The sequence below is a fragment of the Vitis riparia genome, chromosome 12 (genome assembly GCF_004353265.1).
Source record: "Vitis riparia cultivar Riparia Gloire de Montpellier isolate 1030 chromosome 12, EGFV_Vit.rip_1.0, whole genome shotgun sequence".
NCBI classification, from domain to species: domain Eukaryota; kingdom Viridiplantae; phylum Streptophyta; class Magnoliopsida; order Vitales; family Vitaceae; genus Vitis; species Vitis riparia.
In genome coordinates this window covers 5,133,931-5,159,789 of record NC_048442.1, presented here as the reverse complement: position 1 = coordinate 5,159,789, position 25,859 = coordinate 5,133,931, and the positions used below count along the sequence as shown (strand labels likewise).

Here is a 25,859-nt window from a genome sequence, read left to right as displayed (position 1 = left end):
ATGACCAATGCTACAATTTATTGCCATTATTTAGGCCATCTAGGACATACTCATGATTTTTTATTTAAAAATCAATATAAAAAAATTGAACCTAAACCCTATACTATTTTCTTTTATTTTTTGAATATAAAATGACATGTGAATTCACTACCATGAGTTCTTCATCTCTATGAGTTCTTCATTTTCAAATATATATTGATATTATGATATTAATTCATAATATCATCCTACTCTTTACTCATACACTTATTTACTTATAAATTGCTTTCATTTGAGTTGAACTTGGTATTTAGACATGAAGCTTTGTTCCATTTCAATATTTATTTGGTTTATTCTTGTATTTTATGAATCATTGACCGTAAAATATTATTTTTTATTTGAATAAATATTATTTTTTATGTAATAACCATTTGATATTATCTATATGAAGGCAATTATGATTGATTCCACAGTAGAAGTGTTATGTTATTGGAATGGAATAATTTTGAGGACATAAATGGATTTGAGATATATTGGAAATAATGTAGAGATTGAGCTTATAGATGTGCCCATTCATACGCCCTTTGGGAGTTACTGAACATGATATATGATATCATTGGTGTTGACAGACACAATCAGTTAGTCTTGAAATGTCAACATCGAACTGAAATGAACAAATTTCAATTGTTAGTGGTTAGAAATGATCGAATAGTTACACATATGTTAGCGGTGCCATCGAAGTTTGAAATGTCTTCAATTCAATTATTCATAGGGCAAGCTCTCAATCACTATCATATGAGTAATGAAATGGATCATTTGACACAGTTATCGACAGGTGATACTGATGTTGATGAGAAAAATGAGATATATGAGCAAGATCATAGAGATAATGCAATCAATATAGATGAGATTCATTTACCTAATAATGATGAAAATTGTGGTCAAAGAGAAAATATTGATTTGGTGATGGTCCAACAAGTTGTGGAATGTGAAAGCACAAGATATTTGAACCTTGAAGTTAGTAATAGGTCCAATGATCCTGAGGTTGAGTTTGAGGTTCAAAACACATCACCAATTGCCTCTCCACATGGCACCCAAATTAATATATCTAATAAGAACCTAGAGGCAACATTTTCACTCATTTCATACCATATTCCACCTACACCACAATTTTTAAATATGGACGAGACAATTAATTGTGTTGTAAGAGATTGGACTCCATGGAAAAATCCAACTTTAGGAAATGTTGATAGGGAGTTATCAATTGGCCAAATATTTTCCTCAAAATCATATTTGCAATATGTTGTGAAGATGTTTTCCATAAAGTCGCACTAAGAGTTTACAGTTTATAAATCAAATACATGTATATTAGTTCTTAAATGTAAAAAAGCACTTGAGTGCCAATAGTGACTAAGGGCAATGGCGATGAAAGATACAAGTATGTTTAGAATCACAAAGTACAAAGGTTCTCATACATGTGTCAATCCATGTATTAATCAGGATCATTCATAATTGGATTCTAGCTTTGTATTTGAGTATATTGAAACATTAGTAAAGGTAGAAATGATCATTACAATTGCTGCAATTCAAGATGTTGTTGCGGAACAATTTGGTTACCAAATTTTTTATCAAAAAGCAATGAAGGCAAAAAAGAAAGCAATAACTCGATTATTTGGTGATTGGTACAAGTCTTATGTAGAGTTGCCTTGCTTCTTCCTTGCTTTGGAGCAGTTAAATTCTGGATGTATTGTGTATTCCAAAATGGTTCCTGGAAACAACCTGGATGAAGAAATTTTTCAGCGTGTTTTTTGAGCATTCACTTCATCTATTAAAGGGTTTACTCATTGTCGACCAATTTTCTTAGTATTAATGGGACACATTTGTATGGAAAATATAAAAAGACTTTGTTGATTGTTATGAGATGTGATAGTAATAACCAATTGTTTCTACTTGCATTTGTCATTACAGAATGAGATAATAAAGATAGTTAAAGTTGGTTTTTGGCATGTATCAAAATTGGGGTAACACAAAGGAAAGGTTTGTGTTTGATCTTTGACCGTCATCCTGGCATTATAGCTTTTGTAAATGAGATATATTCAAAATATACTGAGCCAAATGCTTAATATAGATTTTGCATGTGTCATTTAGTGAGTAACTTCAACACAAGGTTCAAAGATAAGACTTTAAAAGATCTCATATGTAGGGCTACTATGAAGAATAAAGTTTAAAAATTTATTTCTCACATGGATACAATTAGCTGGATAAATGTTGAGGCTAGAAATTGGTTGGAGCATATTCCTCTTGAAAAATAGTCACTCTCACATTATAGTGGGCGGAAATATCAAATTATGACAACTAACATGTCTGAAGTTTTTAATGGTATCCTTAAGGGTGCTCATAACTTACCAATAACAGCTTTAGTCCAATTAACTTTCTAATGAGTTAACAATTACTTCACAGTCAGGCGAGAGCATTGTGCCAGTCAACTCGCTTCGAGTAAAGAATTCGCTTCATATATTGACGCCAAGATAAAAGTTAAAGTTGTTAAGGCAAGTTCACATGAGGTTGTTTTGTATGATCATATGGAGGGACGTTTTCACGTTAAAACTAGACGTTATGTTGGAAACAGTAATAGGAAACCTCGCACATTTCATGTTAACCTTCGAAAAGGGTCTTGCACATGTAACAAAACACTTTTGTTAGGATTCCCATGTTCGCACATTCTTGCCGCTTGTCATTGTCGGTCAATTGATTTTCAACAATTTGTACAAGGTTATTACACCATACATGCTTACCTATCAACATGGGCTCCCTTGTTTTATCCCATATTTTATAAGTTTGAGTGGCTTCAATATAATGGACCAATAATTGTACCTTCAAACTCAATGAAGCGTCTAACTTCTGATCGACCAAAATCAAGTTGTTTGCATAATGAGATGGATGCAAGGGAAACTAGAACTCCACAAACATGTAGACTTTGCAAGCAATCGTGTCACAATCGTCATTCTTGTCCTAATAGAGAAACCAATGATAAGAGCAGTTGATGTACTTCGTGAACATCTTATTGTACTATTATTTTCTTATTTATTAATATTAACCTTAATCGTTTTAAAATATATGTAGAAACTATCTTATTGAACATCTTATTGACGTTTGTTTGTTAGAAATTGTTGTTTATTGTTAATTAATTCATTTGCTTATATCAGGTTACTTGGAAAAAAATCTCAATCACTACTGTTTAGGGGAGATGTTGCTCAAATTTTTAAAATTTTAATCATAAAATTCATGGGTAAGAAATTGTTGTTTCTTGTCAATTCATTCATATTTTGCTTATATCGGGTTATTTAGAAAAAAATCTGAATATCTACTATTTAGGGGAGTTGTTGCTCAAATTTTTAAAATTTTAATCATAAAATTCATGTTGTTAGAAATTGTTATTTCTTGTCAATTCATTTATATTTTGCTAATATCTTGTATTGATGTACATACAGACATGGACACTCGGTCGTTTCTTGTTCGTCCTAACCCTAATGATACATCTTTGCTTACTCTTCAGCATTGACATCAATCATCCACCATTCGTGTTGATCCAGATATGGGTCATGTTTTGACTTGTCGACATAGGTTTGTTGAGAGTGGGGTTTGGATGATTGTGTTTGGTCATACATTATACAATCAGGATTTTATGTCTTTCATTGAGTGGGGCATGCTAAGGTTGACTGGCCTTTCATTATTGCACTAGAAGAGAGGTGGCGCCTAGAGAAGCACACATTCCACATGCCAGTTGGTAAGATGACCATCACATTACAGGACGTAGTCATCTTATTAATTTGGATTTATGTGTACATGGTCATCCTATCACTGGTACTACAGATATCAATTGGCATGCACTTTGTGAAGAGTTATTGGGCGCCATTTGATTCCGACTCATGGTAGCTTAGCTTTAAAGGCGTATCAACAAAATTTATACCTTAGATACTATTACTAAAGTAGCCAAGCTACTATAGCATAGTGGTTCTAGGATCGTTCACTGGGAAGGGTTTTCGCAAACACAAGTGATATTCAAATTAGGAAAAAAGGTGATTTTCTTATGGATGTTAGCTTTAAAAGAAGATGTAAATGTTTTAGAAAGATTTAAACTAATTTAAGCTAACATTAAAGTCTAAAATGAAAGGGTGTAAAAACAAGTTTCTCAAAGATAGGATGGCTATGCTCTGGCTTTTATGCAAATTGGAAATCTCAGGATAGGCTCCTCGCGTTGGGGTTGCAACTATGGTGATGCTTGCTTCCCGAACCGGTATGGATTTAGCAAATCAAGTTTTAATCCTTTAAAATGGCAAAACAGATGGTAGTGAATTTCATCAATGGTTAGTCACCTTAGACTTCCTTTGAATGGCTCGTAAGAGATAACTAATGGTCTAAAGCCAAAAGCTTACCAAATATTGGCAACTCAAAGTCATTCCGGGTGATAAACTCACCTTTCAATGGCCATTGAAATTGGTTCTAATGGATTAATGCAAAACTTGGAATTGAAAACCTCACCTTCCAATAGCTCGTAGGAGATAACTAATGGATAGAAATCCAAAAGCTTATCAAGTATTGGCCGTTGGAAGTTGTCCAATGGAAATAAAAACTAAACTTTGCATTAATGAACCATTAATGAAAAACGACTACCTTACCTTCCGGGTGCAAGAAATTTCCATGGGAATGCATCCAAGCCATCACATAACATCCATACTTTGAGAAACTTAAAAGGTTTTAGCCTCTCATCCTTGGGGATTTCATCCACCAAGGATGTTTGGCTACTAAGAAAATAAGAAAGAGAAGAGAAGGAGAAACAGAGCAAGGCTCTGTGGTATATTTCAATATTTATGGGTATATTACATAAATTTCTCCATATGTTTCAACGGATGCAAAGGAGTATAAATAGAGAAGCTTTTCCATCCTTCCTAGCTAAGAAATCTTATGATTGGTGGATTACAAGGAGAAGAATGGAAATTTATACAAAAATATCTAAAAGAAAAGATCTCGTGTGGAGTCGGCAAAACAGGGGAAGGGGTGTGCGAAATTCGCACACCATTGGAGAGGTGTGCGAAATTCGCACACCATTCAGAAGGTGTGCGAAATTTTCGCACACCTGGAGCAGTTTTCTTCCAAAGGCCATAACTTCCTCGTTTCAGCTCCAAATTGTACACGGTTTGAAGCGTTGGATTCTTGACTTCCTGAGCTTTGAAACGGTATATAGCATGTAGAAAATGAACTTCGGGAAGTGCTCCAAAAGTGCCAAAGAACACTACAGCTGCTGTCCTCAGATTTCCTCCTTGCTTCTCTTTGCTTTTCTTTTGCTTTTCTTTGCTTTTCTTCGCTTTTCTTCTTTGGTTGGCTTGTCTAAGTAGCTCCTCCATCATTTGGCATGCTTGAATTGATTCATAAGCTGATATAAACATGTAAACTTGCCACAAAATGGTTAAAACCAATTACTAAGGACCTTAATGAATTAATTGAGTTAAATGAATATGATTACTACACAAAGGTGCTTAAAACCATTATAATTAGGTCTACAAAATAGCACTTTTTGGTAGTAATCACACCCCCCAACCGACTCATTGCTAGTCCCTTAGCAATGGAGGAGATAAAAACTAAGTAAACTATAATAATATACATAAAAGGGATCATGCAAATCACTCCAAAAAATGATATGAGTGGCATGATTGGATCAAACTCTCACATGGCAAGTCAAGGATATAAAACTCAATCATCAACAAGAGTCATTAAATAACTTACCTATCACAACATGCAAAGAGCGGGCATTATGCAAATTTGAGTATCAAAATAATTTCCACTCCCAAAGGTCCAACACTTAATCTTCCACAAAAATCTATGTGTTATTTATTAGTTTCCGAATATAGTATGTCAAACTAATCTCTCCCCTCAACCTAGTTCTTTTCAAAGCTTAGCAAACTAATCAACCTCCAATAGGCTAAGAACGCACCTCTTTTCTTTCACATTTTTTTCTTGTAGGAGTGCAAAGCTTAAAGGCATTCTTTTCTAAATTGTCCATGTAATGGGGGTCCATCGATGACTCCCAACCAATCAAGGTTTAGGGCATCAAGCTTTAAGGATCTTTCAACCACTAACTCCTCGGATTTTACCCCGGACTTTTGAGAATGAATTTTTAAATACCCAAGCACCTACAATATGTTAAACTCCACCTATTCACCCTTGTAACGAGCATTGAGGTCGGTGACTCCCAACCAATAAAGGCTTAGGGCACCAGGTTTTAAAGATTTTCACCATATACCCCTCGAACCTTGCTCGGGTTTCAAGGCAAGCAAACATTTTTCTTTTTCTTTTTCAAAGGCTCATTGGCCTTTTACAAGGTGTCCCAACACTATTAAATGAGGTCAAAGGTACCAAGTCTAAAATTTTCCTAAGTCAAGGGGGAAAATAGTTCTTCATCTTATAATCGGAACCTATTGTGTTTAGTGTGTGGATAGCTTAAAGTGGAAGAACTAAGCTTGAATTCAATAGAAGTTTCAACAATTCATCAACTTTAGTAAGCATAATACAAACTCTAAGACTATGGTAATAAGATAAGAATTTAATTTCTCCCATTTTCTTTTGAGAATTTTTCCTTAATAACCATGGAGAGTAGAATAAAAACTTAAAAAATTTTAAAATTAAGCAAAAAGCAACTAAATTACCAAAATAACTTAGCATTAATAACAAAAACTTCCTTCCTCAACTCTCCCCCCAACCAAGCTGAACATTGTCCTCAATGTGACAAAGCGATTAAAAAATAGGGAGGAAGTGGTACCTCCTGAGTAATATGAAGTATGAGTCATGTAGGAGAAACCACATGTTTCAAAGAAAACATAAGAGTTAGTGAGTAGAGGAAATAGATAAATGCCAAACTTAAACAAAAAATGATGTCTATATATGATGTATCATCAGTAATACATCCAATATAAAGCATCAAAACATGGAATTATCTATATTAATATGTAAATACAAAAAATTAAAGAGATGATCAAGTAATGGAAGGGTCCTGTGGAGTTGATGCATCTGTGGTGGCCTTCTGAGTAGGTTGGATCAAGACTTTGGCCTCTATTCTGGTATTCTCCTTGGATGGCATAGTCTCCTCAACTGGAGCTCTCAGTTGGAGCTATGGGCTTTGATGGTTTAAGGAGGTTAGAAATGGAGTGAAAGGCTTCATGTGTGTGATCCCAGGGTGCGCGGGGCTCTTTGACTGCTCTGGGGAGCTGTGGCATAGCCTCCTCGGGTCTTAGGCATAATGGAGTAAAGAAATGAGGCTTAGAGGCTTAGGTTTGGGGAGGGTAGGGATGAAGAAGCTGAAAAATTCGCACAAGGCAAGAGGTGTGCGAAATTTTCGCACACTTGTGCGAAATTTTCGCACAGGGCACTATTCACCCGCCCAAATGCAAAATTGGATTTTTTTCAAATGGCCATAACTTCTTCGTTTCAAATCCAAATCGCACACCGTTTGAACCACTGGACTCCTGACTTCCTAAGCTTCAAAATGATATATGGTATGCATAATTTGAGCTCCAGAAAGTGCTCCAAAAACGTGTCCAACAGTAGCAAAAATGGGTGCGGCTGCAACATTTCCGTTTTAGCTTTGCACAGTCATCTTCAAACAGCCATAACTTCTTCGTTTCAACTCCAAATCGAGCACCGTTTGAAGCTATGAACTCCTGACTTCCTAAGCTTCAAAACGAGATATAGTACACATGAAATGAACTTCGGAAAGTGCTCCAAAAGTGGCTGTCATGACTGTCATCAAGGATGCTTCATGGCAAATTTCTTTTTGCTTCCCCTGTTTCCTCTGTTTCACCTCCATTTCGATTTTTGCAAGCATCGTACCTACATGAACACTTCAAAACTCATCTCAAAAACATATTAAAACTAAATTAAAGCTAAGAATTCAAATTAAAACATGCATAAATTTAAAGAAAGCATAGAATTTAAATGAAGCTGATAGCATGTACCCCAAAAAGAAGATGAACTATTTAGCTCATCCTCACTCACACACCCACGTCATGCTGAATTCCCCCTGGATCCCAAACAAAATTGGCATCCTTCCCAATTGGTCCAAGGGAATTTGTTTCTCTTCTCTTCCCTAGAGAAGTGGATGCTTTAAAGGGTTCAAGTAACCCTTTATCATCTTGAACCTTATGATTTTCAATGGAAGGTTGGTCCATAGAGTTGTCATAGCAATCCCCCACCAAAGTGTCGATCTTCAACACTTTCCTTGATCTTTTTGTATTGGTTCCTTGAAGGTTATGGTGGGGTTGAGGAGGAAGCTTCCTTTTCCCCCTTGCTATGTCGAGATTGGTGAGCTTCTCAATGGAGTCTTGAACTTTTTCTATCCTTAGTGATAGATCATTATAAACCTCCTCCATTCTTACATTTATTGAACTCTCCAAATTATCAATCTTTTCATTAAGATGAGAGTTGATCTTTTGTTGCTCACCTACAAAGTCCTCCATGACTTTGCTTATCTTCAAAATGGCTTGCTCCAATGAAGATGTACTCATTGATGGTTGAGGTTGAGGTTGGGTTGTAAGGTTGGGATGGTTATTCCAGCTTGAGGTGTAAGAGTTTTGGTAACCGCACATGTCTCTCACAGTTGGAATGGTAGGGCACTCCCCTACCGTATGCTCATATGCTCGTATGCAAATTTGTCCTTCTCATGATGTTGAGAGCTTTGATCACTACCCTATTGGCTTTGTTGAACTTGCCTTTTCCCTAATTCAATCCGATCCCTCATGGATAAGTATGCAAATTTGTCCTTCTCATGATCATAATGAGAGCTTTGATCTTCATGTGGAATTTCCATTTCTAAAAAATGATATTCAACTAAGGCTCTTTTCTTCAACTTGTACCAGGGTTCCCTCTTGGTCTCGAATCCAACAAGGAATGCACAAATTGAAATTAAAACAAAAATAAAAGAAAAGAGAATAAAAAATTTAACTAAATAAAAACTAAACTAAAAAAAATTATAAGAAAACTCACCAAACTTGTGATGAAGATCACAAGTTACCCTTAATGGTTGCTTCACTGTGCTTGTGGCACCTTCCCCGGCAACGGCGCCATTTGATTCCGACTCATGGTAGCTTAGCTTTAAAGACGTATCAACAAAATTTATACCTTAGATACTATTACTAAAGTAGCCAAGCTACTATAGCATAGTGGTTCTAGGATCGTTCACTGGGAAGGGTTTTCGCAAACACAAGTGATATTCAAATTAGGAAAATAGGTGATTTTCTTATGGATGTTAGCTTTAAAAGAAGATGTAAATGTTTTAGAAAGATTTAAACTAATTTAAGCTAACATTAAAGTCTAAAATGAAAGGGTGTAAAAACAAGTTTCTCAAAGATAGGATGGCTATGCTCTGGCTTTTATGCAAATTGGAAATCTCAGGATAGGCTCCTCGCGTTGGGGTTGCAACTATGGTGATGCTTGCTTCCCGAACCGGTATGGATTTAGCAAATCAAGTTTTAATCCTTTAAAATGGCAAAACAGATGGTAGTGAATTTCATCAATGGTTAGTCACCTTAGACTTCCTTTGAATGGCTCGTAAGAGATAACTAATGGTCTAAAGCCAAAAGCTTACCAAATATTGGCAACTCAAAGTCATTCCGGGTGATAAACTCACCTTTCAATGGCCATTGAAATTGGTTCTAATGGATTAATGCAAAACTTGGAATTGAAAACCTCACCTTCCAATAGCTCGTAGGAGATAACTAATGGATAGAAATCCAAAAGCTTATCAAGTATTGGCCGTTGGAAGTTGTCCAATGGAAATAAAAACTAAACTTTGCATTAATGAACCATTAATGAAAAACGACTACCTTACCTTCCGGGTGCAAGAAATTTCCATGGGAATGCATCCAAGCCATCACATAACATCCATACTTTGAGAAACTTAAAAGGTTTTAGCCTCTCATCCTTGGGGATTTCATCCACCAAGGATGTTTGGCTACTAAGAAAATAAGAAAGAGAAGAGAAGGAGAAACAGAGCAAGGCTCTGTGGTATATTTCAATATTTATGGGTATATTACATAAATTTCTCCATATGTTTCAACGGATGCAAAGGAGTATAAATAGAGAAGCTTTTCCATCCTTCCTAGCTAAGAAATCTTATGATTGGTGGATTACAAGGAGAAGAATGGAAATTTATACAAAAATATCTAAAAGAAAAGATCTCGTGTGGAGTCGGCAAAACAGGGGAAGGGGTGTGCGAAATTCGCACACCATTGGAGAGGTGTGCGAAATTCGCACACCATTCAGAAGGTGTGCGAAATTTTCGCACACCTGGAGCAGTTTTCTTCCAAAGGCCATAACTTCCTCGTTTCAGCTCCAAATTGTACACGGTTTGAAGCGTTGGATTCTTGACTTCCTGAGCTTTGAAACGGTATATAGCATGTAGAAAATGGACTTCGGTATGCTCCAAAAGTGCCAAAGCACACTACAGCTGCTATCCTCAGATTTCCTCCTTGCTTCTCTTTGCTTTTCTTTTGCTTTTCTTTGCTTTTCTTCGCTTTTCTTCTTTGGTTGGCTTGTCTAAGTAGCTCCTCCATCATTTGGCATGCTTGAATTGATTCATAAGCTGATATAAACATGTAAACTTGCCACAAAATGGTTAAAACCAATTAATAAGGACCTTAATGAATTAATTGAGTTAAATGAATATGATTACTACACAAAGGTGCTTAAAACCATTATAATTAGGTCTACAAAATAGCACTTTTTGGTAGTAATCAGGTGTTCAACTGACAGAGACTGATATTTGTGGAACATCCCTTAGAGTTTGTTTTATTACCACCTATTTCTCTCACTTACCACTAGAGGTTTTAGATGAGGTCACATTAAAGTGTCATGCTAGAGCATATATTTTATTGTTAGTTGGTGGTTCATTATTTCCAGATAAGAAGGAAACCTATCTCCAATTAACAATTCTACCCATGTTAAGAGATTTTGATGAGACTGCACGATATAGTTAGGGAAGTGCAACACTAGCACATCTTTATAAAGAGTTATGTCGAGCTAGCTTAAATAGTGCAGAAACTATTGCAGGACCATTACAGTTGTTGCAAGTATAATTACAAGTCTTATTAATTATGTAATTTTGTCATAATTATGTGCCTTTAAACATAATCTTGTTTCATTTTTAGTTATGGTCATGGGAGCGATTACAAGTGGGTTGTCTTACTAGATCACTTCCCCATGCACCAGTGCCTATAGATGAGATACTCCCACCAAATGCACTAAGAAGTAGGTGGAAAGTTCCCTTATCTCATACAGACACTCCTCATCATGTGTTGGTCACATACATACAACGATTTGATTAGGTTTAAGCTAAATACTTGTATTCTTTAACAAGATTATTAATATTAATATTATAATTTAAACTTTATTAAATACATACTAAGATTTGAATATGTCAGGTATTATGGTAACCTTACACAGATGATACGCTAGCATTGCTTCTAGACATTTGTTTAGTTGATCAGGATATTTGGCGGACGATGTCACCACTTATATTTTTTTATATTGTTGAGTGGCATTGTCCTAAGCGTGTGTTGCGACAATTTGGACTCATACAAGGTATTCCTTCAACATCCTATATAGATTCTGACATTCACTCCATAGATCGACGCAGTCGAGCTCAGTTTGATTAGAGGTTGTATCATGAGCACTATGTGGCATTATTGGAGGCTGGAAGGGACCACATTATTTCTATGAAGCCTATAGAGCCTCGTATGGACTACCATGCTCCATACCTAACATGGTACCATCGTATTACACATCACTTTATTACACGTATGGATGATTTTGGACTTATGTAGTACTAGGCTACTGCCCTATCTGCCTACTTATTGATTTGTATCACTTTAATATTATGTACATATTGTGTATAGTATTTATTCCAACAAATAACTACATATCATTTTATGTGATAGATTGAGATTGACATTGATCATATCTCGAGGAGGTCATGCATTGGAGGACTCTAATATTGATGTTTGTCGCACTAGTATTATTGATATTATTTGTATGGCCACTGATGTTATGTGCATTATTCGGGGGGATTATCGTATCCCACATGTAGAGCATGGAGGAAGTAGGTCACCAGCTCAGTCGACAGTTGCTCGACTGCCACTTGTTCGAGGTCGATCAAGTGGAGGTAAATATATTAGTCGTCAGCCCATCACCTCATCATTGTCAGCATCATTACAGTCCCCTCATTTTTTATCCTCACAATTAGTACAATCACCCATCTTTTCAGACTTACCATAAGTGCAACCCCCTACCTCTTGAAACCTACCATCAGTGTAGCCTTCTACCTCTTCAAACCTACCATCAGAGTAGCCCCCTACCTATTCAAACCTACCATAGTACAACCCCCTATTTTTTTAGACCTACCTTCAATTTAGCCTCCTACCTCTTCAAACCCACCATCAGTACAACCCCCTACCTCTTCAAACCCACCATCAATATAGCCCCTTCTCTCTTTAGACCTACCTCCATTACAACCCCCTACCTCTTCAGACCCACCATCAGTGCAACCCCCTACCTATTCAGACCTACTATTAGTACAACCACTTATCTCTTCAAACCCACTTTCAGTGCCTACTACCCCATATGTTGATCCTCTTTCATTACACCTAAATGTTTCCTTAGCTACTCCACTAGGACCTGAGTTTAGGACATCAGTTTTACCATCACCAGAGTCATTTATATTTGTCCCTATGCCTATGCAGACTAACACATCTACTCAATTAGATTTACCTCCAGCCATTCCGAGGGGTAGGTAGGGCCTACGTCAACCTAGATTGCTACTTCCACCACCACCTCTATTTCTAGCTCCAACTCCATTACAGACAAATGTTCTTCATGTGTCACATACAGTACCTACTACAGTTAGAGAAGAGTAACTAAAAAGAAAAAGAGTACCAGTTACACATAGATTCTCTCATTGTGGAGGCATATGAGATTATATATGTTTTTTTTTTCCATTATATAAATGTTTACAGGGTATTTTTTGTGACTTTGATGAAATTACTAAAAATTACATTTTGTAACTAATTAATTTCATTAACTAATTTTGTCATAAAATCTATATATGGCAACTACGACTTAAGAGTATATTATTATTTCGATAAAGATAAATTTGTCATACAAATAAATTAATATCTTAAAAAACAAAAAATTAAATATCTTAAATTAATAAGTTATACAATTTTATATATTATTTATATGTTGTATAAATTTATTATTTTAAGATTATTAATTTATTAATAAATAAAATATTCATTTATAATATCTTCTATTTATTAATTTATGTTTGTTGAAGTAATACTAGATTATTAAGTTTAAATATAAATAATTTATTATTAAAGTATATATTTTTAACTTCAATAATAAATTGTAATTTAATAGTTTTTAATTAAATTTTAATTTTTTTTAAAAAAAAATAACTAAAACCTCAATTGGTAATTGAGGCTTTAGTTCAAAAATGAAGCCTTAGTTACCAATTGAGGCTTCAATTAAAAAATGAAGCTTCAATTGGCAACTGCGAGTTCAGTTCATAAATGAAACCTCAATTGCCAATTGAGGCTTCAATTCAAAAATGAAGCCTTAGTTGGCAACTACGACTTCAATTAAAAAATGAAATTTCAGTTGCCAATTGAAACTTTAGTTCAAAAATTAAGTCTCAGTTAACAATTGCGACTTTAGTTAAAAAAAACGGAAGTCTCAATTGGCAAATGCGGCTTTAGTTCAAAAATGAAGTCGCAGTTATCAATTGAGACTTTAACTAAAATTATGAAAATATATATTTATAACATGGCTCCTACGTGGCATTAAAGATGTCAATTTGAACATAAATTTCATAAAGTGTTTAGATTTTATATTTATATATATATAAATGGGACATTTTGACCCAAAACTCTATTTCATGGTATTTCTCACATGTGAAAACAAGACTTCGCGGCTTGATTACCACTTATTACATTCAATGATTAATAAGCTAAGTTTCATCACACTCTTCTACCCTAAGGCATGAGTGTCAAAAGCATTGTTTTAAAAACCGGACTGGATTGTCGACTGGTGAACTTTTCGGTTCGATCCATCTCAATGAACCATTTCGTGGTCAAATCGACATTGCCGTTCAAATTGACGATTGAACCGTTGAACTAGCCAAACCTTAATTGCTACAAATATTTGTTTACTATTAGGAGGTTCATTATCCATCAAGCCCATTCCACACAATACTTTTAAAACTAAAACTAATTATAAGCCCATATTTGGTCCAAGCCACTAGGCCCAATCCAATGACAAGAAATGCCTATAAAACTTATATTTGGGTCATGCCTCCAGGCCCAATTTGCTACCAAGTTTGGCTTGCAAGGTATTTATAGAGCACATAAAATTCATAACGCACGGATCTCTAAAATATTAAAGTTTGAAGTCTTTGAACCATTGAGCATTGCTACATATTTATTAAATGATGTTGTTAAAAAATATATATAATAAGAATATAAGATTAATGTTTTTATTTCAAATTTTTATCATAAAAAAATCTTTAAAGAAATGTAAATATTTAAATTCCTGTTTATTTTTATAATAATAATATGATAATAATTATAAAAAATAATATAAATTAATTAATATAATAATTTTAAAACAATAAAATACAAAGACAAAAAGATAAAATTAAATATTATAAATTTTTTTCATCTTAAATATATCTTCATTCTCAAATATTACATATTTCTATTTAATAAATTTTAAAACATTAAACTTTGTCATTTAATTTAATATACCAAATATAAAAATTACACATTATTAAAATTTGTAATTTTACATATTTTTAATTTTTTATAATTAATTTTAATTTTATATAATATATAAATTATATATTTATTATATCATCGGTTGAACCGCGGTTCGACCAGTGAATCGGTTCAATAACCGATCCAATAATGGAAACATTGGTCAAAAGGATAAAGGGCAAGTATCAAATTAATGCATCAAAGCAAGTTGAATCAACTTTCATTTTAATGGACTCTCAAAATAATTCACGAACTCCTCTTTTTGTCTTGACCCCTCACCTACTCCATTGTCTTTGACCCATTTCTCACCACCTTTCCATTTTTCCATGTCATTGGCCTTGTCCCACCCCAATAGAAAATGGAAATTGATTGGAGCATGGAATATCTATCAACTAGGTCAAAATTAGTTAACTAACAAATTATTAATTTATTAATAAATTTCTTGTTTTTCCAAAATATTGTATCTTTGTTGACTTGTGGCAAAGTAGAAGTGGAAATACTTTTTTTTTTTATATACGTTAGGAAAAGTTAAAAAGGAAATTCAAATCAACATGTGAACATACATATTACGAAGACCTCCTAAAAAGATTGTATGGATTTAATTAAATATTAAAAAATATTAATATATGTAACAAATCACGCATGTTGGTCCTAAATTGAGACTAATAAAAAATATTATTTAATTAAAGATTATTAATTTATGAAGGTTTTTTACTACACGTTTCATTGAAATATCATTTGACTAAAAATGATATATTATGTCGATGGCACAATTTGATAATATTGTTTTTTTCTAAAATAGAAAATATTTATATATTTTTCCTTGAGATGTATTATTTTTCAAAAACATATATATAAAAATTTAGCTAAAATATTTATTCGAATTTTGATTGTATTATCAATACTTAAAAACTAATCTTATAATAATCTTTTTTTAACAATGTATAATTTGATTGGATTAAATTTAATTTGCTTTGAGTCTAATTTTAGAATAATTTAATGAAAAATAATTTAATTTAATTAAAATCGAGTTGAGGCCTTCAATGCAAAACTATTTATTTGGCGGTGGATATCAACCCTAGCGCGTGGCATACACGCGCCGGAAACTGGGTCTGGGCTAACCTTACCTCTCCACCCAGCACCATAAGTTATTAAATTGATTTACTAGACTGAAATTAATTTTTTATTCTCATTCTCATTATTTTATTTTCTTAAATTTTTTTGGTTCTCATTCTAGTTTAAAGCGGTTTAACATCTAACCAACGATATTATAAACTTCTTTGAATAATCCACTATAATAATTGTTGGGACAAGATTTTCCAACTATGTTTCTTCCTTGAATTTCTCTCTTTAATTCTACTATTAGCGGTGTGAATTGAACAATTGATTGCTTTTTGCCTTCTCCTATAGACCACTTGCAAGCAAAAGGATGTGTTACGCGTCGGATATATGGGATTCAAGAGGTGCCCTTTGAAAATAAAAGGGTTATTATTTAACAACTTAAGTTGATTTTAAGTTTATTTTTTATTTTTACTATTAAAGTTGTTCGATATTGAAATATTAATCCTTCTTAATTTTAATTAATATTTATCCCCACATATTTCAACTCATATTTATTTTTATTAAGGTGGTGTTTGTTATTTTTTACTTAATTCTAAATAAAATTTGAAATTAAATAGTGTTTAATAATGTTAAGTATTAGATTGTTTGTTTTTTTAATATTTTATTTCTATTAAGTATTAAGAAAATAAAGGTTAATCTGAATAGGAAAAACACTCAAGAGGGGGGTGAACTGAGTTTTTAAAAATCTTTTTCAAATATAACAAAGAAAACAAAGAAACACAAATATAAAGAGATAAGGTTAGAGGAAGCAAACTCGGATTTTATAATAGTTCGACACTCCTTGCCTATATCCACTCTCTTTAAGCTCCTAACCGAGTAAGGGTTCCATTATAATTTGAAGTTTCAACCAAACTTCCAACACTTTTACATTTAGATTCTAACTCTAATGGACTCTTACACAATCTCTTCAAGTCTCTTCTCACTTGAAACTTCTAACACTCAAATAACAAATTTAAATCTCTCAACCTGGCTAAAAAATAACTCAAATGCTATAATGAATAACAAGGGTGCACTAAAGTATATGTAAATGGAAGTTTAATGCACCAAAGAAAGAATGAAAACTTTTCAGGTAAGAACAAATAGATAAACAAATAAATGCAAGTGTTCTTATACTCATAAATGAAGTGAAGTTCTCAATTTATAGTTTTCTAGCATCGAGAGCCAAAATGCCAAAAAGTAACCTTGATTGGTCGAGTTAAGGGGTCGACTGGTTGACTAGTTGTGGTAGGTGATTGTTTGGCCTCAACCAGCCCTTAACAGAACCTTGATCGAACCTCGATTGGGAAGACATAACCCTCGATCGAGAATACAAGACTACTAGAAAAGAGAGAAGATTTTTTTACATTTTTCAACTGAACCTCAACCGGGAAGATATAATTAGTCAATCAATACCTTAATAGGTTGAGTTGATTGACCAGTGCCTCGACTAGTTCACAATTTTTTGCCCAAAATCCTATCTTTTAATATTCTTTTCCCTTCTAAAACTTAGGTAAGGTTTTTAGGTAAATTAATATGTCAATTTTAAAATAATTTGCCTAAGGTTCATTTGACAAAACTTGGTTTTTATTGGAAATGTAACTTGAATGCATATACCGAGTTTTTAAAGATGCATGAAAAACTTAAGTGCACTTATGCATTCATCTTACATATGTTTCCTATAATTAAAGGTTTTCCAATTGTCTTGATCTTACATCCATTGGGTCCTTTCATAAATTTCCAAACTAACACATGAAATTCTTTTTAAATTTAAAATGATTAACAACTTAATCATAGTTTGTTGTAAACAAAAAACGATTAGGAAAACTCTTGAGCTAACAAATATTAAAAAGTAAAAAACAAAAAAATTGTCTAAAAATTGAAATGGAGGGGATGGGATTTGTTCCCTTGAATATTGAAAGTATTTTCAAATACAACTAGGTTACTTTGTGTGGTAACTAATTACATAGTATTTCTCACATTTGAAATGAGACTTGGATGACACGATTACCACTTATTATATTCAATGATTGGTAATAATAATAAAAAATATGGGTGAGGACAAAGCAAGGAAATGTAAGAAATTCTCATCTTTATCTCATCTGTACATTGATTATTCTTTTCAATTTTTTATTTTTAAAATTTAAATTCATTAAAAATGAATATGAGTTATAAATAAAAAAAATATTAGAAATACTTATAATTATTTTTATGAGAAGTAATATTTTATTTATCTTTAAAAAGTTTTCTAAAAAAATCAATTAATATAATTTTTTTATTTAAAATTATGTATAATTATCATACTCGAACTCATTTCAAACTTGTCCCAAATTTTTAAAAACTTCTGAAATCTCTTTTAAATTTACTTATCTTTATCTCAAATTCTTTCTATTAACAAGGGGACATTATAAATACAAAATAAATAAATAAATAAAATAAAAATCAACCCTGTTGTCATTCCTATCATCACAATTTTTCTATCCCTCCCATCAGCACCCAAGGTATGAATGTCAAAAAGGATAGGAAAGTATCACCTTTCATTTTCATGGCATGTGGTACGTGGAAATACATGTAACTTTCAAAATGACTCACTCGCTTCTTTCTTTTTAGTCTCAACTCCGTTATCTTTGACTCATTTCTCACCACCTTCCCACAAACCCCACAATATTATTAAATTTTTTTATAACGTATTATCTTACAAATTTATCAAATTATTAATTTAGGATATTGACCCGAAATCAGAACCGACATAAAATATTATTTATTTGAAAATTATTAATTTATTAGGGTTCTACTATCGTATTGTCGAAGTATCATTTTATTAGCAATGATATATGACGTAAATTTTGTATAACATAAAAAACATATTTAATGCATATTTATTTGATAAAATTTTATCAATACTATAATAATAATAGGTTTTATCTAAGATTGAAAAATATTTGTACACTATATATTTTTTTCTTGAATTTATTCTATATTTATGGTATTATTTGTTTAAAAAATATATAAATTTATCAAAAATAATTATTGGAATTTTGGTCAAGTCTAATCAATAATTAAAAACTAATCTTAAACTATATTTTCCTAACAAAGTATAATTTGATTGGATTAAACTTAATTTTCTTTCGGTATAATTTATATATATATATATATATATATATATATAATATCTTATAGAAAAATAATTTAATAATTTAATTTAATTAAATTCGAGTTGAGGCCTGCAATGCCAAACTAAATGGGCCCACACCAACCCTAGCGCGTGGAGTGCACGCTCCAGAATCTGGGACTGGACTAACCTTAGCTCTCCACCCAGCAGCCGGGGATGACAAAGAGGGAGGCGTTTTTTGACTCCCTTCCCTTCGCTGTAGGTATCATATCTATCTCTGCAACTCCAAATTTTCCCAAATCAGAAGCCACCCACCATAAATCCTCCCAAACCCAGAAACACAGCTAACAAGCATGGACAACGGCCGCAACTTCAGCTGGGCTTTGAGCCTGCTGACGACTCTCTATCTCCTCTCTGTCTCCGCCACCACCGCTCTCTCTCAATCCTCCAACGCATCCGCATGTCCCATGGACTTCAACTACGTTCTCAGAATCTCATGGAACTCCTCAAACTGCCACAACTTCGTCTCACAGGGCAACACCAGCGTCAACAGCAAAAGCTCATGTTGCACAACTCTCCTCAGCCTCTTTGCAGTCTCACTCGCTCAACACCTCAAAGAGACCTCCCTCTTTAATCTCCCGGACGTCTCCACCTCCCAATCCTGTCTCCACGATTTTCAATCCAAGCTCACCTCTCTCCCCCTGGCCAACAACCTCGCCTCTTCTTGCTTTGATCCTCAGCAGTTCGTGATTGGACCTGACATATGTGCCGGTGTGCAGAACATCTCCGACTGGGTGGCGAAACTCGGCCCCTCCACCGCCCTCGACAGCAGCTGCCGGGCGGATCTGACCGACCTGACGGCATGTGACGCCTGCGTGAACGCTGGGTTCGAGGTTCAATCCAAGTTGATTGAGATTGATGGCAACAAGTCTCATTCTACGGATTGCTTTTATTTCACGGTTTTGTATGCTGCTGGAATTGTAAATGAGGCTGGGCCTGAGAGTACTGGCGCAATGTCGTGTGTACTCGCAGTACCTTTGAATTCTGATGAGGGGTCTAGTAGTAAGAGCCATTCGGCTCTGATTTTTGGGTTTACAGGGGCGGGTGTTGCTGTATTGGTGATGTCCTGCTTGTTGGGGCTGTACTTTTGGTGGGAGAGGAAGTGGGGGAAGAAGAGTAAGAGGAGTGGTTCAGGGTTTTTCGGAATGGATTTGGAGGATTTGGGAGGGTCTAGGCCGCGGGTTAGGCCGAATACTGGCTCAATCTGGTTCAAAATTCCGGACCTTGAGAGGGCAACCGACAATTTTTCGCAGAAGAATTTCATTGGGCGAGGGGGGTTTGGTCTTGTTTACAAGGGGACTTTAGCAGATGGGAGCACTGTTGCAGTCAAGAAGATTATAGAGTCCGATATTCAGGTCGATGCAGACTTTTGTAATGAGATTGAGATCATTAGCAATTTGAAGCATCGGAATCTCGTTCCCCTTAGAGGTTGTTGTGTGGTTGATGGAGGTGAGGGTTATGATGACAGGGCAAGCCCGAGGTACCTTGTTTATGATTACATGCCAAATGGGAATCTTGATGACCATTTGTTTTCGAAATGGGAGAATGGAAATGGGAATGGAATGGGAAAGAAGCCATTGACATGGCCTCAGAGGAAGAGCATAATCTTGGATGTGGCAAAGGGGCTTGCTTATCTTCACTATGGAGTGAAACCCGCGATATATCATCGAGATATTAAGGCCACAAACATACTGTTGGATGCAGATATGAGAGCAAGAGTGGCCGATTTTGGGCTAGCGAAGCAGAGCAGAGAAGGGCAGTCTCATCTCACTACTAGAGTGGCCGGTACTCATGGGTACCTAGCCCCAGAGTATGCCCTCTATGGACAGCTGACTGAGAAGAGCGATGTTTATAGCTTTGGGGTGGTTGTTTTGGAGATAATGTGTGGGAGAAAAGCTCTTGATTTGTCATCAAGATCGCCTCGGGCATTTTTGATAACGGATTGGGCTTGGTCAATGGTGAAAGCTGGGAAAGCAGAAGAGGCTTTAGATGCTTCTTTGGTGAAAGATGGGGATTCATCAAATTCAAACCCAAAGGCGATAATGGAGAGATTTTTGCTGGTTGGGATTTTGTGTGCTCATGTCATGGTGGCTCTCAGGCCTACCATTTCAGATGCACTGAAAATGCTCGAAGGTGATGTTGAGGTTCCTGCCATTCCCGATAGGCCAGTGCCTCTTGGGCACCCTTCGTTTCTCAGTGATGGGAATACGTTTAGCATATCACCAGCATTGAGCGGACCTAAATTACACACAGGAGACATGCTCAGGTAACCAAGAATGTTTATAATGTATAGTCTCTTGACCCAAAAGGCTGCATGGATCGAACTCCCTCAGTTGATTCATGGAATGTTGTTGAGAAGATGAGACCATAGAAGAAGGCTTGGAGATTGATGGACACAAACGAATGTATCATAGATGGATATTAGCTTATGTTATTTTATTTTTTTACAAATCCTATGCACAGCAGTAATCATCCAGCTCAGTTTGGTTTCCTATAAGGTGAAAGTATGAAATGAAATTTTAGAAATTTCTAAATTTCCATTTCCTACTGACTCATCGGAAACCAAAATGGGCAAAAAGGATCTCTATAGTAAGGAAATTCTTGAGAAGTCGACTTGTAATATAGATACTACCTGTAGTTTTGTGTATTAATGTTTATGTGGGGAGTAAGAGTTAAGCATTGACTTCTTCATTGTAGAGCTGTGAGTTTGATTACTAGCTGGCAAAAAGGTTCATTGTACGACATTAAGATCTTAGTCATAGAATTTGAACTGTAATTTAGACAATTACAAGCTTCTCATATATGTACTTTCAATGTCTTAAAAGAGTTTTTCTGGTTTTGATTTGCCTTGATGCTATCTCTTCCTTAAGAATGTTTGTATGCCTTAATACTTTATTTGGGGAATTAGGGAAGGACGTTTTAGAGGACAGCTGCAGGCTTGACGGGCTTTTCACAGATGAGGTGTTCTGAAGTGCGTTAAAGCTCTTCCCTCAGTGTAATGAGGAACAGGTGCTTCCCTCCTTTCTCCTGATAGAAGATCGTTGTACTTTTGGTAATGCTGCAGTAGAGAACACTAGTTAATATAGTTAATTGCATGAAAAGACAGAAAAAAGATATGCTTTCTCATTTGAAGCAATTCCAAGTACATGTTTTTATGTAAGTGAAGCAATTTGATGTCAATACTAATTTATAGTGTAAGATCAACAACTTCTATTTACTTAAACACTGAGTTCTTTTCTGTCTTTTGAAATTATCTTCGTGCCCTGCAATCTGAAACTGTTGTTGGTCGAGGTGTTCGGCCTGGATCAGTGATTTTTGAGAAGTTGATGTGAAAAAAAGAACCCCACCTGAGTTTACTTGCATATCACACATATAGTGTCGGATTTTATACCTTTCATGCTAATTACTGGAACGTGTTAGTATGTCCATCCTTATACACTGAAGCCAGCCTCAAAGGTCATACTCAGAGATTAATGGTGGACAGGAGCGCCCGATCCTTGTTACCTTCAGCATGGAATGAAATCTGCAACATATCAAACATATACTGAAGTTGCTAACACTCTGTTAAATGCAGATAAGAGTCTCAGCTCAATACCAAAGTGGCCTTGATGGACAGGTAAGTGCCTTTGAAATGTGCCCTTTTTTTTTTTGCAGCTTTGAGGAAAGCTCTTGATTTTTCTTAAGCATTTGCTGCATACCTTCCTTTTTTCTTTCTTTTCTACAAGACCATATTGGAAGGCTTTTGGATTGATTGACACAAGATGGGTATTTGTTTTCATCAGATGCCTGGGAAGTGAGCATTGAGCTCAGTTTTGATGCAGATACAGTGAAGAGAAAAAGAAAGTAAAAGTTTGGAATCTTGGAACCTAACGTGAGTTGGGATTTGTGTGATGTTCTTTCTCTCGGAGCAAAGAAACTGACCATTACATTGAAGAGCTGCAACTTTCTTGGCTGCATGTATAAATATAAGAGGTTCATCATCAGAGCATCCTAAAATTTCTTGGGTCATGATCTTTTTTTTTGTAGAAATTGAATTGTAACTTATTTATGTTGCATTCCATGTATTGAAAATTACTAGGGTTAGTTGCCCAAAACCTCATGAGTCTTGCTCAGTGGTATTGCCCTTTGGTCATCAACTTTAAGGGTATAATGGTCTGTTTGACAATAATTTTAAAAAACATTTTTAATCTTAAAAGTGAAAGCGTTTTTGAAAAAAAATTAGGTGTTCGACAAAATTTTAAAAACATTTTAAAAATTTTGAAAAATCACTTATACTTTTTTTTTTAAATAAATACTTGATAGATAATTCTCTTAAAAACACTTTTGAGTAAAAAATAACAAAATGTAGAATGCGTTGGACAGTGTTTGACCTTGAAATGTTTTTACCGAAAATGTTTTTTCTAAAAGTGTTTTTAGGAAAATCACTTATCAAATGTTTTTTTAGTTAAAAATATTTTTTAAATTTTACTAAATACCTTATCTTTTTAAAAAAAATATTTTTTAGGTTAAAAACATTTTGTAGACAGACTTTTAATTTACTTTGGTTCTAGAAATACCAGATAAATGAAACAAAAGTTTTAATTTACTTGATAAATATGATTGTTCTATCATCAAACATTTTCAATTTTTGAGTGATTTATAATTTAATATGGTATCAAAATTTTGATTCTTAAAGATTGGTGTACTAGAAATGTATTTATGAGATAGGTCACCCATAATTTTAGGCAAATGTAAATTTGTAAAATTAATTTTTGAAAGGGCAGTGATTTGAATGTAAATATTTGGAGAGTTGGTTTTTGTTGAAGGAAAAAGAGAATCTATAAATTTATAATGTTTGAAAACTATTTTTGAGAATAACTTTTGATTTTTCAAAACAAAAAGAAATACGAAATAATGTTTGATAATCAAAAACAATTTTTTATTTTTCATTCAAAAGAAAAATGAAAAAGAAAATATATTTGACAATTAGAAATCATTTTTTGTTTTCTATTCTTAAGAATAAAAAATATGGTATTTAAAAAAAAAATATTTTAATTGTTTTAACTTATTTTTTTTAAAAAATAATTATACTAATATGTAAAATGATTAAAAATAAAACATTTAATATAAAATTACTTTTAAAACATATTTAAAAATGTTAAAAAAAAATTGAAAATAATAATTTTCAAAATCTATTCTTAAAAACTGCTTTTTAAAATTGTTTTTGGAAATAATTACCTCATAGGACCCTAATTTTTCATAAAATAATAATGACATATATTTAATAGCCTATTTCTTTTATGTATTCTATCTTTTATTTTTTATTTAAAATTTTTTTTTTAGAAATTGTATTTTAAAAATGTAATTTTAATATAAATTTAGATATTTGATTTTGAAATTGCGATTTTAGTATATATATTTAGAAATAATATTCTTAAATTATGGTTTATAATGTCTATCAAAACTATATTTTTAAGATACGATTTCAAATTAATTTAAAGAAAAAAAGAAGAAGACTATTTTAAAGAATAATTTCTTCTACCAAATATATTTTGATTGGTTAGTGGCGATTTACTAGGATTTCTTGTAAACCCGACATGACTGGTTGACCCGACCCGATGTTGACCTACCTGACTTGAAATTCCAACCAGAGGCCGACACCTCGAAAACAGGACGTGGCCCAAAACCCAAAACCCGTACATTCCCAAACTACCCTTGAACTTTCCTCCAGAAAGACTAAAAACCCACAGAGTCATGACGTGGCAGCCCCGCATTGAGTACAGGCAAACCAGAGAGAAAATCTCAGAGCCCTAAGTGCACTCGGTGGAAACTGCAACAAGCTCCTCCAAAAACCCAGAAGTCTTCGTCGTCTCTGAGTCTTCTGATACTAATCGACGGAGGATCTATTCATCGGATAGATCCGAACCCATTTTCAATCACCAATGGGGACCCATTTCAGATCTGGGTTCTGGGTTTTGGTGGTTCTGGCTTGTGCAAGCCTGTGTTGGAATGGTTCGGTTGTAGCTGATAATCGTCGACCCAAGAACGTGCAAGTGGCGGTTCGGGCCAAATGGTCTGGCACCCCACTTCTTCTGGAAGCTGGGTATGTGATTTTTCTCATTGTTTTTGTGGGTGTAATTATTGAATTGGTTGTGCAAGGGAATTGTTTTGGCTGCATTTGAAGGTGGGTTTTTCGTTGGTCTGTTGTTATTTTCATTGTTTTGATGGTTTCGAGCATAGGACTATTGGGCTAGTTCAGTTTTTGTGAATTTTGAAAAGGGTCTTTGTGGGTGAGATTGAGTGGGGTGTGGGAGTCGTTGTTTGGCATTCATTGACAATTAAAAGTTTGGTTTTTTGATCTTTATATGTATGCCACGTGTGATTATATATTGAGTTTTCTGAAATTTGAGATGGGTTTTATCATAATTTTTAAAGGTTTGATAGTAGAGTTGTATGGGTGAGTTCAATTTACGTGAATTTTGAAATGGGTGCTTGTGAGCGAGATTGAGTGACTGTGGAAATGTTGGTTGCCATTTATTCAGAATAAAAAAGATTTGAATTTTTGATCTTGTAATTATATCTGAAGTTGTAACAATCATTGGGTTCATAATGTAAGCTTAGTTGATCATTAAATATTAGCTCTTTTGTTCACAAAGTAGGCTTTTTTTCATTGCCTAAAACCGTTCCAGCTTAGAATCTCTGTGAATATGATACGAGGGAAGCATATTTAACACTGGTGCTAAGATTGTCATTGGAAATCCTAGAGGTCA

General features: G+C 34.1%; 2 protein-coding genes across 2 annotated transcripts in view; both read left to right on the top strand.

The window, feature by feature from the left end:
• The first annotated feature begins 19,290 nt into the window (after window positions 1–19,290).
• On the top strand, window positions 19,291–23,204 carry LOC117926926 (probable receptor-like protein kinase At1g11050). The gene is made up of 4 exons (XM_034846246.1): window positions 19,291–21,376; window positions 22,019–22,119; window positions 22,685–22,726; window positions 22,893–23,204. The coding sequence occupies exons 1-2, from the start codon at window positions 19,404–19,406 to the stop codon at window positions 22,050–22,052; spliced, it is 2,007 nt and encodes a 668-aa protein (XP_034702137.1). The 5' UTR covers window positions 19,291–19,403; the 3' UTR covers window positions 22,053–22,119; window positions 22,685–22,726; window positions 22,893–23,204.
• Window positions 23,205–24,882: 1,678 nt separating this feature from the next.
• The window catches only part of LOC117927030 (UDP-glucose:glycoprotein glucosyltransferase), a 61,495-nt gene continuing 60,518 nt past the window's right edge, over window positions 24,883–25,859 (top strand). The window contains 1 exon segment of the mRNA XM_034846398.1: window positions 24,883–25,192. Within this exon segment, the coding sequence (XP_034702289.1) occupies window positions 25,032–25,192 (161 nt within the window). The 5' untranslated portion in view covers window positions 24,883–25,031.

What these genes read in the sequence shown, in the direction of transcription:
- LOC117926926 (XM_034846246.1), top strand. Translation starts at nt 19,404, where the DNA reads ATGGACAACGGCCGCAACTTCAGCTGGGCTTTGAGCCTGCTGACGACT. An exon ending in CACACAGGAGACATGCTCAG is followed by an intron (nt 21,377 to 22,018) that starts GTAACCAAGAAT and finishes TTGGGGAATTAG; the next exon opens with GGAAGGACGTTTTAGAGGAC.